This window comes from Salmo salar, chromosome ssa19, assembly GCF_905237065.1.
Source record: "Salmo salar chromosome ssa19, Ssal_v3.1, whole genome shotgun sequence".
NCBI lineage: Eukaryota > Metazoa > Chordata > Actinopteri > Salmoniformes > Salmonidae > Salmo > Salmo salar.
In genome coordinates this window covers 71,186,791-71,202,427 of record NC_059460.1, presented here as the reverse complement: position 1 = coordinate 71,202,427, position 15,637 = coordinate 71,186,791, and the positions used below count along the sequence as shown (strand labels likewise).

At 45.7% G+C, this 15,637-nt stretch overlaps 2 protein-coding genes across 3 annotated transcripts in view; one reads left to right on the top strand and one right to left on the bottom strand.

Annotated features, from left to right (window-relative positions):
- The window catches only part of LOC106579538 (YTH domain-containing family protein 3), a 20,614-nt gene extending 14,623 nt beyond the window's left edge, over positions 1-5,991 (bottom strand). The window contains exons 1-4 of one of the 2 annotated variants that reach the window (XM_014159538.2): positions 5,705-5,991; positions 5,184-5,208; positions 4,690-4,769; positions 1,956-3,656 (exon numbers count right to left, since the gene is read on the bottom strand). In XM_014159538.2, coding sequence (XP_014015013.1) covers positions 1,956-3,656; positions 4,690-4,769; positions 5,184-5,208; positions 5,705-5,728 — 1,830 coding nt within the window. In that variant the 5' untranslated portion in view covers positions 5,729-5,991. Of the gene's footprint in view, positions 1-1,955; positions 3,657-4,689; positions 4,770-5,183; positions 5,274-5,704 lie in introns of both variants that reach the window. The other variant, XM_014159539.2, reaches the window with a different exon arrangement.
- abhd10b (abhydrolase domain containing 10, depalmitoylase b) lies at positions 5,673-15,637 on the top strand. The gene is made up of 6 exons (XM_014159540.2): positions 5,673-5,793; positions 7,247-7,360; positions 8,387-8,570; positions 8,836-8,947; positions 14,507-14,644; positions 14,817-15,637. Exons 2-6 carry the CDS (start codon positions 7,267-7,269, stop codon positions 15,156-15,158), a joined length of 870 nt encoding a protein of 289 aa, XP_014015015.1. The 5' UTR covers positions 5,673-5,793; positions 7,247-7,266; the 3' UTR covers positions 15,159-15,637.

Here is a 15,637-nt window from a genome sequence, read left to right as displayed (position 1 = left end):
CACCACCTTGAACTAATGACACTGGTAGAACCCACCACCTTGGACTAATGACACTGGTAGAACCCACCACCTTGGACTAATGACACTGGTAGAACCCACCACCTTGGACTAATGACACTGGTAGAACCCACCACCTTGGACTAATGACACAGGTAGAACCCACCACCTTGAACTAATGACACTGGTAAAACCCACCACCTTGGACTAATAACACTGGTAGAACCCACCACCTTGGACTAATGACACTGGTAGAACCCACCACCTTGGACTAATGACACTGGTAGAGCCCACCACCTTGGACTAGTGACACTGGTAGAACCCACCACCTTGGACTAGTGACACTGGTAGAACCCACCACCTTGGACTAATGACACAGGTAGAACCCACCACCTTGGACTAATAACACTGGTAGAACCCACCACCTTGGACTAATGACACTGGTAGAACCCACCACCTTGGACTAATGACACTGGTAGAACCCACCACCTTGGACTAATAACACTGGTAGAACCCACCACCTTGGACTAATAACACTGGTAGAACCCACCACCTTGGACTAATAACACTGGTAGAACCCACCACCTTGAACTAATAACACTGGTAGAACCCACCACCTTGGACTAATGACACTGGTAGAACCCACCACCTTGGACTAATAACACTGGTAGAACCCACCACCTTGGACTAATGACACTGGTAGAACCCACCACCTTGGACTAATAACACTGGTAGAACCCACCACCTTGGACTAATGACACTGGTAGAACCCACCACCTTGGACTAATGACACTGGTAGAACCCACCACCTTGAACTAATGACACTGGTAGAACCCACCACCTTGGACTAATGACACAGGTAGAACCCACCACCTTGAACTAATGACACAGGTAGAACCCACCACCTTGGACTAATGACACTGGTAGAACCCACCACCTTGAACTAATGACACAGGTAGAACCCACCACCTTGGACTAATGACACAGGTAGAACCCACCACCTTGGACTAATGACACAGGTAGAACCCACCACCTTGAACTAATGACACAGGTAGAACCCACCACCTTGGACTAATAACACTGGTAGAACCCACCACCTTGGACTAATGACACTGGTAGAACCCACCACCTTGGACTAATAACACTGGTAGAACCCACCACCTTGGACTAATGACACTGGTAGAACCCACCACCTTGGACTACTGACACTGGTAGAACCCACCATCTTGGACTAATGACACTGGTAGAAATTGATTATTGGAGTAGACAGGAAGCCTAACCACCACCTTGGACTAATGACACTGGTAGAAATTGATTATTGGAGTAGACAGGAAGCCTAACCACCACCTTGGACTAATGACACAGGTAGAAATGGATTATTGGAGTAGACAGGAAGCCTAACCACCACCTTGGACTAATAACACAGGTAGAAATTGATTATTGGAGTAGACAGGAAGCCTAACCACCACCTTGGACTAATGACACTGGTAGAAATGGATTATTGGAGTAGACAGGAAGCCTAACCACCACCTTGGACCAATGACACAGGTAGAAATGGATTATTGGAGTAGACAGGAAGCCTAACCACCACCTTGGACTAATGACACTGGTAGAAATGGATTATTGGAGTAGACAGGAAGCCTACGAACTAAAAGCCCAGATGATGACCACTGTTAGACACTGACCAGTATTACACTGTGTGACTGAGTGACTAGTGACCATCTCACACACATACACACTCTGCTGCCAGCTGATACAATAGGGCTGTGTGTGTGTGTGTGTGTGTGTGTGTGTGTGTGTGTGTGTGTGTGTGTGTGTGTGTGGTTTTACTATCCTTGTGGGGACCAGAAGTCCTCACAAGGATCGTAAAACAAGGAAAATTCAGACAAGTGCGGCCACTTCGCCGATCCCCACAAGGAAAAGGCTGTGTGTGTTAGTCAGCAGCATGATTCTCTCACCCTTCGCAGGGCCTCTTCTTCCTCCTGGCGCTTCTCGTAATGTGCAAAGTCATCAAAGATTGAGGTGGTATGCTTGAAAGTGGCAATAATTTTAAGCACTTGCTTGGCCTTTTCCAGAGGCACCTCTTGAGTGTCCCTGGAGTTGGTGACGGGCTTGTTGTCATTGTTCTCCAGTCTGATGTGCCTCAGCTGGCTGTTGGGCACGTCCTTCACAAATGCCCACTTCACCTCAAACTTGCCCTTCCACTTGTCCTGAGACCAGACGCCTGCGTAGGCGTTGTAATCCACGGGTGAGCGCATCTCTGCCACGCCGCAGAAATGACCGCTGCCGTTGACACTGAACAACAGGTAGAGGGGCCCCTTGGCCCCCAGCGAGCGGTAGGCCCCGTCCAGGCGCTTGTTCCCGTGCTCAGTGCTGCACCAGATGGAGTACTTGATGGAGCGGTGGATGTCGTCCTCAGAGTAGCTCTTTATGATGAACACGCGGCCGTTCTTCAGGTTCCAGTCAAAGTCTTTGGGGTTGTAGTTGTTGAGGGCCCGCAGTTTCTCTAACACCGGGTGCACCTCCCCGGAGCTGGGAGAGGCGTTGAGGGGGACCCCACCAACACCCATCCCGAAGCCTTCCGTCCCTCCCTGGTTGAAGGTGCCCCTGTTCCGGGGTGCCACCCAGCGGTTCTGGGGTGGGGGTTGGGGATGTTGGTGTTGATGCATAGGTTGAGGGGGGCCAGGCTGGGAGGAGAAGTTCTGGTGGGGGTGTTGGTGGTGGTGAGGGGGACCTGGGGGCATCTGCTGGGGGTGTTGGGGAGACTGGAGGGACTGCAGCTGAAAGGGTTGGTGGTGCTGCTGATGTTGGTGCTGGTGTTGGTGCTGGTGTTGGTGGGGCAGAGGGCTCTGCAGCAGGGGCTGGGGCTGGCCCATCAGGGTCTGCTGCACCATGGTCTGAGGTTGCATCATGGCCTGAGCTAAGGGGGGCTTGTTGAGGGAGCCCTTATCGTCCCAGGTGCCAATGTTCATGTTGTGCTTGATGGGCGGTGGGGGAATGGCAAGGGCCCCCATCCCCATGTTGGCTTTGGGCTTGACCTTGGGCTGGGGCTTGGCCGGCTTCCTGGCGATGGCTGCCCAGGACGTGGGTTTGGGGGCAGAGGAACTAACCAATGGAGGCATGTTATTGGCCGCAATGCTACTCATGCCCAACGTGCCCCCAAGGGGCGAGCCGACAGTCTTGGTGACGGCGGCGCCCATGTCCAGTTTTAACCCAGTCATGCCCTGCTCGATGCTGCTCAGCACCGGGACCTTACTGAGCTGGGCGTCACTGCTGAAGCCTGCCTGTCCGTCAGCTATAGCTCTCCCCAGGGAACTAGGGGTGTAACCATAACTATTACTATAGGCATTGCTCTGTGTGGACTGACCCTGAGAGACACTGGTGCCCCAGGTGGAATAGTCTGCATTTCCAGGGAAGAAGTTGAAGCCGTGCTGGCTGAGGAAGGGAGGGGTATTGCCCAGGGCGCCCGGCTGGCTGAACACCCCGTCGGGGATAAAGTGGTGCTCGCCGTTGCTCATCTGTCCATAGGTGGTCAGGTAGGGCATGGGGGGGTCCCCCGCAGTGGACCAGGGGGCCTCCCCCAGGGAGTAAGGGAAGCCGATGGAAGGAGCATAGTAGCTGGGTATGTAGGGGTCAGACATTGGTGGGTAGCTGTTATTCTGTAGATGGGGAGAACAGCGGTCAGTTAATGGATGACCTTAGTGATAGAAGCTAAGACTAACCTAATCTTTCCCATCTCTACTCAAAAGCGCAATTAAGAAATAAATCAGCGTTTCTTTAAAGGAGCAAGACTGGCTTTCATTGGAAATAATGGATGCTAGCTCTATAAAATATCTGTTTCCCTTAGCAAGACGTGAAGGCAGCAACATTGTTCAAATAATCTGTCAGTTGTTGTTGTAATAATTGTCTGAGTTTGTATGGGTTCATTTCATAAGTAAATTGGCATGGCCAATGGTGGGTTTGTTCTTGGCTACATTTCACTAGAATTCTTTAAGACGAAGTAAGCTCGCCACCCACGCAGAAGATGAACACCACCCAGAGTCTTTTTAATCAACAATAATTTCACTCACAGCTCATTTTTTTTACTTTTCCATTTAAAAAATGAGTGTTAGTTACCTATCAATGGCTTCTTAATTACATAGACTTACTATACAGTGTTTTCATTCAGAGGTAATACTCTATACACCAGCCATCCTCAATAGGCAGACAGCAGTCCGTATCCAGAACAGGGTCAACACAAAATAATTATTCAAAAAAGAACATTTAAATAATTTCTGGGTAACAAGTAAGTACCTTCCTATAATATATTTCCATTAAAATGGGCAAAAATGGCTAATTTAGCAAAAAACTATTTCTCAAGCAAGAATTTTGCTACGACTGTCTGGGAGGGGAAAACTAGTTGTTATTGGCATAGAGGTTTGAATCTCTCTTTGTTCACATGGGTCGCGAGGTGGGGGTTTGTTACTATGCCGATAAATGACACCTTTGCCACCTAGGAAATCTGTGTGACCGGACCTTCTCAAATAGTATTTGAGTACCCCTGCTATACACCCTCATATGCAGCCTGACCCTGTATCACTAGCAGACACAATTATGAGGCTCCATATAGATCAAAAGGCTAATCTTCTATATGCTATGAAATGTTAAGCTGCATGGCTGAAAGGCTTGGCTAGAATTGGAATTCACACACACCTGATTTGTCTGGCTGCTTAGGTAAGGTTCAAAGTCTTCATCGTTTACTCCATCCTTCTGATGCATTGATCCGTTTTGTACTGGAGAGGGAAAATGGTTCTCTTAGGTTATTCTTTAGATGTGATAGAACAATAAAAGGTCCCTCCGCTAAATTCAACTATTGTGTTTTAACAGATCTACAAACCAATAATTAACACTTGAAAAACTACTCATAAACCCCCTCACATTCCCATTAAATAGTTGGGGTATGACAACATAGATGGTAACATCACCAAAGAAAATGACAAGAACAGTGGTGTATGGTTATAGGGCTAAGTTAGTTAGTTTACCTACTTTTGGCTGATGACACCAGGTCACCAGGTCAAAATAGATGGTTGAAGAGTGATCAGAGCCGTTATTTAATTACACTCTTTAGTTAGTACAGCAGTTAGTTTGACTGTCATCTAACTTCACAACAACCATGCCATCGTAGAAGAATAAGGTGGCAAACATACCTTTATTTCCTTGTCCTTTGGGTCTCTGACATCAGAATGGATGAGTGCAAACGTGATAGGGAAGAGAGATTTATCAGATTGTTCATGGGCCTATTAGGGAAATGTTTGATAGGAAGAAGAGTGATGGTAGCAAACATGCGAGGTGAGCTAGGCCTAGGCTACTGAAATACAAGGTGGTTCCATAACAGTGGCTGTATATCACTACATATACAAGCGCATTCAGTCCTAGCCTATCGATCCAAGGCTTCCTTTGCATTATTTTCAAACGCACCTAACATCCAGGAAATGTGCCGCATAGACAAGTACAAAATACAGCAACCGGCTCAAGCTGGAGTTTGTTGCAGCCGGTACGCTACTTCAAGGTTCGGCCTACATAGCAACTAGCTATCATATATCAAATACTTTTGTCTGTGTTATTTAGCACGCCCACCGCTCTGAATGATAGCAGCTGGCGAAAGTGTTGACAAAGTTGATATTGCAACGACACACGTCACGACAGTGGGTTGTCCAAAAATACGCACCTGATCGACGGTGGTTCCAGACATCCTCCAGGAGCCGAAACGGAATGCGGTTTGTGACTGTCCACGGTTTCTCCTGCTTCTGCACTCCGGTATTTTTTCTCGGCTCGTCTCGGGTTATCCAATCTCTCTGTGTATGTAGAGGCGGTGTTTTTCTCCAGTCGTCAGATCGCTACAATCTTTTCTCGAGCGCCGAGGATTGCGTCTTTGTATCTGTCAATGATGTTAGCCTATATGTTTCCAATCTAATTGACGTCTGGCTACAATATATCACTCACTCTGAAACTGCCTAATGCCAGATTGGAATACACTATTCCACAACGGCGGATGTGCTATTACTCTCGCTTCCGTTCTATTGCTCCATGACCTTCCGCCTGTGACGTTCTGAGTCATGTTACAGACTCACAGTCATATTTCACATGACATGTCTCAGAAGGTTTCCTCTTTATTGTAGTCTACACAACAGACTTTTGTTTCCCTTGTTGAAATAAATGTGTTCCCTGTGTTGTGACAAACTGTGTGACTTCAGGCAGATCTGTTTCTGTCTGCTCAATTTCATTTGAATATGTCCTTCTCCAGATCTATGCCTTGGCTAAAGATTACCGTCATGGGACGTTTTTATTGCATATGACATTCATGAAAGGCTTCATTGAATCATTTGCCTAGCAGCACATACAGGTCTTCTCGTGGACTTGGATGGCATCCTGTAGATAGAAGGATTCTACATTTAGATGTAATTTTCCTGAATTATAAATTGTAGGCTATTGTGGATTTATGGACAGGTGCAATAGCCTATCTCAAGCTCTTATACCAAACCCAAAGACCCAGAGATGAAGGTTTGCCACATAACAGAGAGATTGGGAGATGACCTTAAAACAAGAAAATTAACCCAGGGTGCATGTACAACACACACACACAACACACACACACACACACACACACACACACACAGGCGGTGTCAGAGGAAGGCCCTAAAAATTGTCAAAGACTACAGCCGACCTAGTCGTAGACTGTTCTCTCTGCTACCGCACGGCATGCGGTACCGGAGCGCCAAGTCTTGGTCCAAAAGGTTTCTTAACAGCTTCTACCCCCAAGCCATAAGACTCCTGAACAGCTAATCAAATGGCTACCAAGACTATTTGCATTGTTCCACCCTCTCTTTTAGGCTGCTGCTACTCTCTGATTATTATATATGCATAGTCACTTTAACTCGACCTACACGTACATATTACCTCGACTAACCTGTGCCCCTGCACATTGACTCTGTACTTATACCCCTTGTATTTAGTCTCGCTACTGTTATTTTACTGCTTCTCTTTAACTATTTGTTAATTTTATGTTTTACTTATCTATTTTTTACTTAACAGTTATTTTTCTTAAAACTACATTGTTGGTTAAGGGCTTGTAAGTAAGCATTCACTGTAAGGTCTACACCTGTTGTATTCGGTTAATGTGACAATTACAATTTGATTTGATTAGGGACCCTCATTGTAAAAGAATAACGTTCCGTCTGGCAACATTGGTCTTCTCGCGATATGTTTTCAGTTGGTGGGGAAGCCAGAAATATGGCAGCCGTCGTGCTGAGGTCCTGCCGCAAAGGACTTTCTCATATTTTGAAGAATGGAGGAGTCGCTACTATCTTGCCAAAGACTTTGAGAGGTGAGTATGATACTGCAGTTCACAATGTAACGATTTCACTGGAAAATGTATAGGCTACGGAATTATGCCGCGTTCAAAACAACTGGGAACTCGGGAAAATACGAGGTCAAATCATTACATCAGTGATGTTCAGCTTGGAAAGTCGGAGCTCTAGAAAGAGGCCCGAGGTAGAATTCTGAGTTGGATGACCGTTCAAAATATTTTTCCCAGTTGGAGATGGTTGTTTTCGAGGTCCCAGTTGTTTTGTACCGTCGGAGGTCAGATATTTCCGAGTTTCCAGTTGTTTTGAACGCGGCATTAAAAGGTACAGGTGGGGGGAGTGGCAGAGGCAGGCCCCCTCAACTGAATGTATTGGTTAGCTCGTGCGCATATAAACTGCGCAGCATCTGCGCGTATTCTAAGATCTCGCACAGCGGTGGTAGGAATAATCCCCCGAGAGGCGCCATACCGGACTGTTCATATGTTGTTGAGATTTGGTAAGGTTCACGCACAACAACAAAAACTATTCAACATGAGCGTGTTTGCAAGGGCACAGTTTTCCAGTTTAAAATCGCAGGGTAGCCTAGTTTTTAGACCATACAATCAATGCAAATGCTGGTAAATTAAGTATAGCTTTTATCAAACCATTTTGTTTCAATGTTCTAGATGGTAATGGTATTCTAATGTTCTCTTTCTTGTATTGAGGAAAGTAACAAAGGTTTCGACCTGCATTGCATCATAGGCTACTCCATATCTGTCTGTTCAGTCGGTTTGATTCACTGGTTATGATGTCAACAAAGCCTTGCCCCACAGCACTGGCCCAGTTCTATTTTCACAATATTACATAACAATGCCATAGCTGATCATTCCTTGCCTTGACTTCATGTTGATTTTATCTTTCAAGAGTATTACATGAATCACCCATATAAAACCTACATTTTTACAAGACACACTCCATTCTCATCTTTTGCATTAAATAACTGTTTATAAATGTGTCATAGTCAATCGACGTGTGTGTGTGTGTGTGTGTGTGTGTGTGTCCTACAGGGGTGAGACAGAAGTCCTATGTACAGTATGTGACAAGGCCAGAGCTCCCCAAGCTGGCCTACCGCAGGGTAAAGGGGAAGAGTCCAGGTGTGGTCTTCCTGCCTGGGTATGGATCCAACATGAACGGCCTGAAAGCTGAGGCCCTGGAGGAGTTCTGCAGGTCACTAGGACATTCATACCTAAGGTACTGTACATTATACGGTCTCCTTAAGGCCATGCAAATGTAATTTAAGACCCTAAGGCCATACAAATGAGGTTCATTACCTGAATAGACCCCTAGCCTATACGTTAGGTATGTTATGCAAATAGACCACCCTCTAACGTATGTTACTCATAGATTCTGTACTCTCTTTGAATTATTATGCTAGCATAGTACAGATTTAGTCAGATGTTTACTTGTATTTCTAACTGTGGTCCTCCAGGCTCATGTTGTGTTTGTGGTTCCCCAGGTTTGACTACACTGGCCATGGGTTATCAGAGGGGGTGTTCACTGACGGGACCATCGGCACCTGGAAGAAAGACGTCCTCTTTGTGTTGGATGAACTAGCAGAGGGTCCACAGGTGAACTAACTCTCCACTGGTGGATCTAGAATCATATCTAAACTAACCTTTAGATAACTCTCATATCCATGTATTTATGTATGTATTTATTGTGATTCCAATTGGTAATTAATTTGATTTTTGGGACATTTTTCATGTATGTGTTTAAGCTCTAAAATACTAGTTTGATTTTGTAATCCAGTTATAGACCGTCCCGTTATAACCCAGGTATATAGACCGTCGCTTTATAACCCAGGTATATAGACCGTCCCGTTATAACCCAGGTATAGACCGTCCCTTTATAACCCAGGTATATAGACCGTCCCGTTATAACCCAGGTATATAGACCGTCCCGTTATAACCCAGGTATATAGACCGTCTCGTTATAACCCAGGTATATAGACCGTCCCGTTATAACCCAGGTATATAGACCGTCCCGTTATAACCCAGGTATATAGACCGTCCCGTTATAACCCAGGTATATAGACCGTCCCGTTATAACCCAGGTATATAGACCGTCCCGTTATAACCCAGTTATAGACCGTCCCGTTGTAACCCAGGTATATAGAGCGTCCCGTTACAACCCAGGTATATAGACCGTCCCGTTATAACCCAGGTATATAGACCGTCCCGTTATAACCCAGGTATATAGACCGTCCCGTTATAACCCAGGTATATAGACCGTCCCGTTATAACCCAGGTATATAGACCGTCCCGTTATAACCCAGGTATATAGACCGTCTCGTTATAACCCAGGTATATAGACCGTCCCGTTATAACCCAGGTATATAGACCGTCCCGTTATAACCCAGGTATATAGACCGTCTCGTTATAACCCAGGTATATAGACCGTCCCGTTATAACCCAGGTATATAGACCGTCCCGTTATAACCCAGGTATATAGACCGTCCCTTTATAACCCAGGTATATAGACCGTCCCGTTATAACCCAGGTATATAGACCGTCCCGTTATAACCCAGGTATATAGACCGTCCCGTTATAACCCAGGTATATAGAGCGTCCCGTTATAACCCAGGTATATAGACCGTCCCGTTATAACCCAGGTATATAGACCGTCCCGTTATAACCCAGGTATATAGACCGTCCCGTTATAACCCAGGTATATAGACCGTCCCGTTATAACCCAGGTATATAGACCGTCCCGTTATAACCCAGGTATATAGACCGTCCCGTTATAACCCAGGTATATAGACCGTCCCGTTATAACCCAGGTATATAGACCGTCCCGTTATAACCCAGGTATATAGACCGTCTCGTTATAACCCAGTTATAGACCGTCCCGTTATAACCCAGGTATATAGACCGTCCCGTTATAACCCAGGTATATAGACCGTCTCGTTATAACCCAGTTATAGACCGTCCCGTTATAACCCAGGTATATAGACCGTCCCGTTATAACCCAGGTATATAGACCGTCCCGTTATAACCCAGGTATATAGACCGTCCCGTTATAACCCAGTTATAGACCGTCCCGTTATAACCCAGGTATATAGACCGTCCCGTTATAACCCAGGTATATAGACCGTCTCGTTATAACCCAGGTATATAGACCGTCCCGTTATAACCCAGGTATATAGACCGTCCCGTTATAACCCAGTTATAGACCGTCCCGTTATAACCCAGGTATATAGACCGTCCCGTTATAACCCAGGTATATAGACCGTCCCGTTATAACCCAGGTATATAGACCGTCTCGTTATAACCCAGGTATATAGACCGTCTCGTTATAACCCAGTTATAGACCGTCCCGTTATAACCCAGGTATATAGACCGTCCCTTTATAACCCAGTTATAGACCGTCCTGTTATAACCCAGGTATATAGACCGTCCCGTTATAACCCAGGTATATAGACCGTCCCGTTATAACCCAGGTATATAGACCGTCTCGGTATAACCCAGGTATATAGACCGTCTCGTTGTAACCCAGTTATAAACCGTCCCGTTATAACCCAGGTATATAGACCGTCCCGTTATAACCCAGGTATATAGACCGTCCCGTTATAACCCAGGTATATAGACTGTCCCGTTATAACCCAGGTATATAGACCGTCCCGTTATAACCCAGTTATAGACCGTCCGGTTATAACCCAGGTATATAGACCGTCCCGTTATAACCCAGGTATATAGACCGTCCCGTTATAACCCAGGTATATAGACCGTCCCGTTATAACCCAGGTATATAGACCGTCTCGTTATAACCCAGTTATAGACCGTCTCGTTATAACCCAGGTATATAGACCGTCCCGTTATAACCCAGGTATATAGACCGTCCCGTTATAACCCAGGTATATAGACCGTCCCTTTATAACCCAGGTATATAGACCGTCCCGTTATAACCCAGGTATATAGACCGTCTCGTTATAACCCAGGTATATAGACCGTCTCGTTATAACCCAGGTATATAGACCGTCTCGTTATAACCCAGGTATATAGACCGTCTCGTTATAACCCAGGTATAGACCGTCCCGTTATAACCCAGGTATATAGACCGTCCCGTTATAACCCAGGTATATAGACCGTCCCGTTATAACCCAGTTATATAGACCGTCCCGTTATAACCCAGGTATATAGACCGTCCCGTTATAACCCAGGTATATAGACCGTCCCGTTATAACCCAGGTATATAGACCGTCCCGTTATAACCCAGGTATATAGACCGTCCCGTTATAACCCAGTTATAGAACGTTCCTATCAATGACATTGATATTAAAAAATATGTTCTGTCAGTTTTACCCTCCATAATAGTTATTACATTTGTTGCATAAGATTTCAGTTAGAATCTGTAAAAAAAAAAAAAAGGGGTGGGGGGGTGGTGGTGAGAGATATTCTTTCTTAATGGTCCAAGAGTGCCACTTCTCCTCAGTAGTCATAACTGATGCTTCCACGTTGTGCTATTTTTTGGGGATAGGTTTTGAAAACTATGAAGATGTCCAGTGAAAACAGAAATGCAATTTGTTGACAACACAGTACATTATCTCGAATGCTAATCAATAAAAATGTGTCACGCTTGTTGTTGGAATGAGACCAAGGTGCAGCGTGGTAGGCGTACATTTTACTTTTATTTAAAAATGACACCGGACAAAACAACAAAATACAAAAATGAACGTAAAGCTATATGCAGTGCAGAAAGCAACTACACACAAACAAGATCCCACAATCACAGGTGGGAAAAAGGGCTGCATAAGTATGATCCCCAATCAGAGACAACGATAAACAGCTGTCTCTGATTGGGAACCATACCAGGCCAACAAAGAAATAGAAACATAGATATGCCCACCCAAGTCACACCCTGACCTAACAAAATAGAGAATAAAAAAGGCTCTCTAAGGTCAGGGCGTGAAAAAATGTCTGTTAAATTCGCTGCTCTGTTTAGCAGGTTATTTAATAGCGAACTGTCGGAGGCGCTCTCGTATTGTTACATCATCAAAATTCAGATAATGAAGACGTGAACATGGCAGCCATTCTAAAACCTGGCCGAACTCTATGTGCATTTGTAAAGTTGTTTTTCTCTCCACATTTTGTTACGTTACAGCCTTATTCTAAAATTGATTAAATTGATGAGGGAAAAAAATCTACACAGAACACCCCATAATGACAAAGTAAAAACAGGTTTTGGGAAATTTTTGCAAATGTTTTAAAAATGATATCACGCTTACATAAGTATTCAGACCCTTTACTCAGTACTTTGTTGAAGCACCTTTGGCAGCGATTACAGCCTCAAGTCTTTTTGGGTATGACGCTACAAGCTTGGCACATGTGTATTTGGAGAGTTTTTCTCATTCTTCTCTGCAGATCCTCTCAAGCTCTGTCACGTTGGATGGGGTGCGTCGCTGAGATGTTCGATCGGGTTCAAGTCCGGGCTCTGGCTGGCTACTCGAGGGCATTCAGAGACTTGTCCTGAAGCCACTCCTGCGTGGTCTTGGCGGTTTGCTTAGGGTTGTTGTCCTGTTGGAAAGTGAACCTTCACCACAGTCTGAGGTCCTGAGCGCTCTGGAGCAGGTTTTCATCAAGGATCTCTGTACTTTGCTCCGTTCATCTATCCCTCGTTCCTGACTAGTCTCCCAGTCCCTGCTGCTTAAAAACATCCCCACGGCACGATGCTGCCACCACCATGCCTCACCATAGGGATGGCGCCAGGTTTCCTCCAGAGTTCAATCTTGGTTTCATCAAACCAGAGAATCTTGTTTCTCATGGTCTGAGAATCCTTTAGGTGCCTTCTGGCAAACTCCATGCGGGCTGTCATGTGTCTTTTACTGAGGAGTGGCTTCCATCTGGCCACTCTACCCTAAAGGCCTGATTGGTGGAGTTCTGCAGAGATGGTTGTCCTTCTGGAAGGTTCTCCCATCTCCACAGAGGAACTCTAGAGCTCTGTCAGTGACCATCGGGTTCTTGGTCACCTCACTGACCAAGGCCCTTCTCCCCCAGTTGCTCAGTTTGGCCCGGCGGCCAGCTTTAGGAAGAGTCTGGGTGGTTCCAAACATATTCCATTTAATAATGATGGAGACCACTGTGTTCTTGTGGACCTTCATTGCTGCAGACATTTTTTGGTACCCTTCCCCAGATCTGTGCCTCGACACAATCCTGTCTCGGATCTCTATGGACAATTCCTTTCAACTCATGGCTTGGTTTTTGCTCTGACATGCACTGTCAACTGTAGGACCTTATATAGACAGGTGTGTGCCTTTCCAAATCATGTACAATCAATTGAATTTACCACAGGTGGACTCCAGTCAAGTTGTAGAAACATCTCAAGCATGATCAATGGAAACAGGATGCACCTGAGCTCAATTTTGAGTCTCATCGCAAAGGGTCTGAATACTTATGTAAATGAGGTATTTCTCTTATTTTTAATACATTTGCAAACATTTCTAAAAACCTGTTTTTACTTTGTCATTATGTGGTATTGTGTGTAGATTAATGAGGACTTCATTTGATTTGATCTATTTTAGAATAAGGCTGTAATGTAACAAAATGTGGAAAAGGTTAGAGCGTCTGAATATTTCCCAAAGCACTGTATACTGTATACGCTGTATTTGACTCTGCTGTGGTGTTTTTAGTGACACATGTTTCCACAAGGGGGCACTGTGTCACACAAATGTAATAGCATCTCACCACCATGTAAAGTTCACACCATTCAATCATTATCAGAGTATCATAGCCTCCATGCCATTATTCAAGGCTGTCCTAGTCATTAATCAGACACACAGCTAGTGAATGACACCATTAGCAGGGCCAGAGTCACCAATGGCTGATATTAATCCCAATGTGCCTGTGATGATGATTTACAGTCAAGGTTAGGACTATATGTTGTGGTTACGATTAGTGGTTAGAATCACATTTGTGTTTACAAACTGCTGTTCTTCTGTCCATTGTAGCGATTTGTAGATACTGTCACACATGGTGCATCTCTGCAGAGTCCGTTCAAATGGAAGAGAGGAGACAAGGAGACAAGCGAAACAATCCATATCAAACTATTGGTATTTCTATCTACCATTGCTCCCTATCCTAGGTCTAGGCATCTTTAATGTAATCATGTCTTTCCCCATGGTCTCTGTTTAGATCATGGTGGGGTCCAGTATGGGCAGCTGGCTCATGCTGTTGGCAGCTATCGCCAGGCCGGAGAAGACTGCAGCTCTGGTGGGGATCTCCACGGCAGCAGACCATGTCGTCACAGCCTTCAAGTCAATGTCTCTAGAGGTGAGAGAGGACATCATGAAATAACCCCTGGATTACTATGAATGACATTAACTAATGTTAATTCCATTTCTATTCAGGCAATTCAGGGGTGTCGTTAATTGAAATTCAATCATCTGTGTGAATGTCAATTCATTTTTAGATTTAAAATATATTTGATCCCATTTCACGACAGCTGCGTAAGGAGATTGAAGAGAAGGGCGTGCTGACGATGCCCAGCAAGCACAGAGAGGAGGGCGCATACACGTTCACCATGGACTTCCTGAAGGAGGCGGAGAACCACTGTGTCCTCCAGAGCCCCATCCCCATCACCTGCCCCGTGAGGCTCATCCACGGCCTGAAGGACGACGACGCGCCCTGGCACATCTCCATGCAAGTGGCCCAGCGCGTCCTCAGCCCAGACGTGGACGTCATCCTCCGCCGCCACGGTCAGCACCGCATGGCCGAGAAAGACGACATCAAGCTCATGGTCTACACCATTGACGACCTCATAGACAAGCTGACCACGCTCGTTTGAGTCGGTGGAAGGGTTAGGGAAGGGAAGGGGGGGGTGAGTTGGAAATCCCCCCCATTGGAGCTGCTCCTATCTCCCAGCCATATAAGATCCCTTTATCCCAGCTCTCCCACTCTCCCCTTACCCTTCCTCCCAGTCTACCCCTGGTCAGTTTATCCTAATTATGCCGTTACAAAGAGAAGGAGAGAAAGAGGAGAGAAACGAGGTTCACCGTAAGTACAAACTGATGGAACGAGGAGCTCGTCTGTCATGAACCTCAGCCAGGTCCTTGATGCGTGCCTTGGGGAGGGAACTTTTACTAGTTCCAGTTTACTCTGTGCAGTGTTGTTTTGGTCAAGCTTTCTATGGGCCATGCTGCCACTGCTAATGCTGCCGCTGTTTGTTTGACAGAACATGCTGGTCCTTTTGCCAGACTCCAATAGTTTTCCTGTGCCTTTTTACCACATCTCACCCTGTTGGGCCAATAAAGCCTCTGCACACCA

Bases quoted from the DNA above. Each gene is read 5' to 3' on its own strand.
- abhd10b (XM_014159540.2), top strand. From the start codon at position 7,267: ATGGCAGCCGTCGTGCTGAGGTCCTGCCGCAAAGGACTTTCTCATATT. The intron at 8,571-8,835 runs GTACTGTACATT...GTGGTTCCCCAG, and splicing joins CTAGGACATTCATACCTAAG to GTTTGACTACACTGGCCATG. The intron at 14,645-14,816 runs GTGAGAGAGGAC...ATTTCACGACAG, and splicing joins TCAAGTCAATGTCTCTAGAG to CTGCGTAAGGAGATTGAAGA.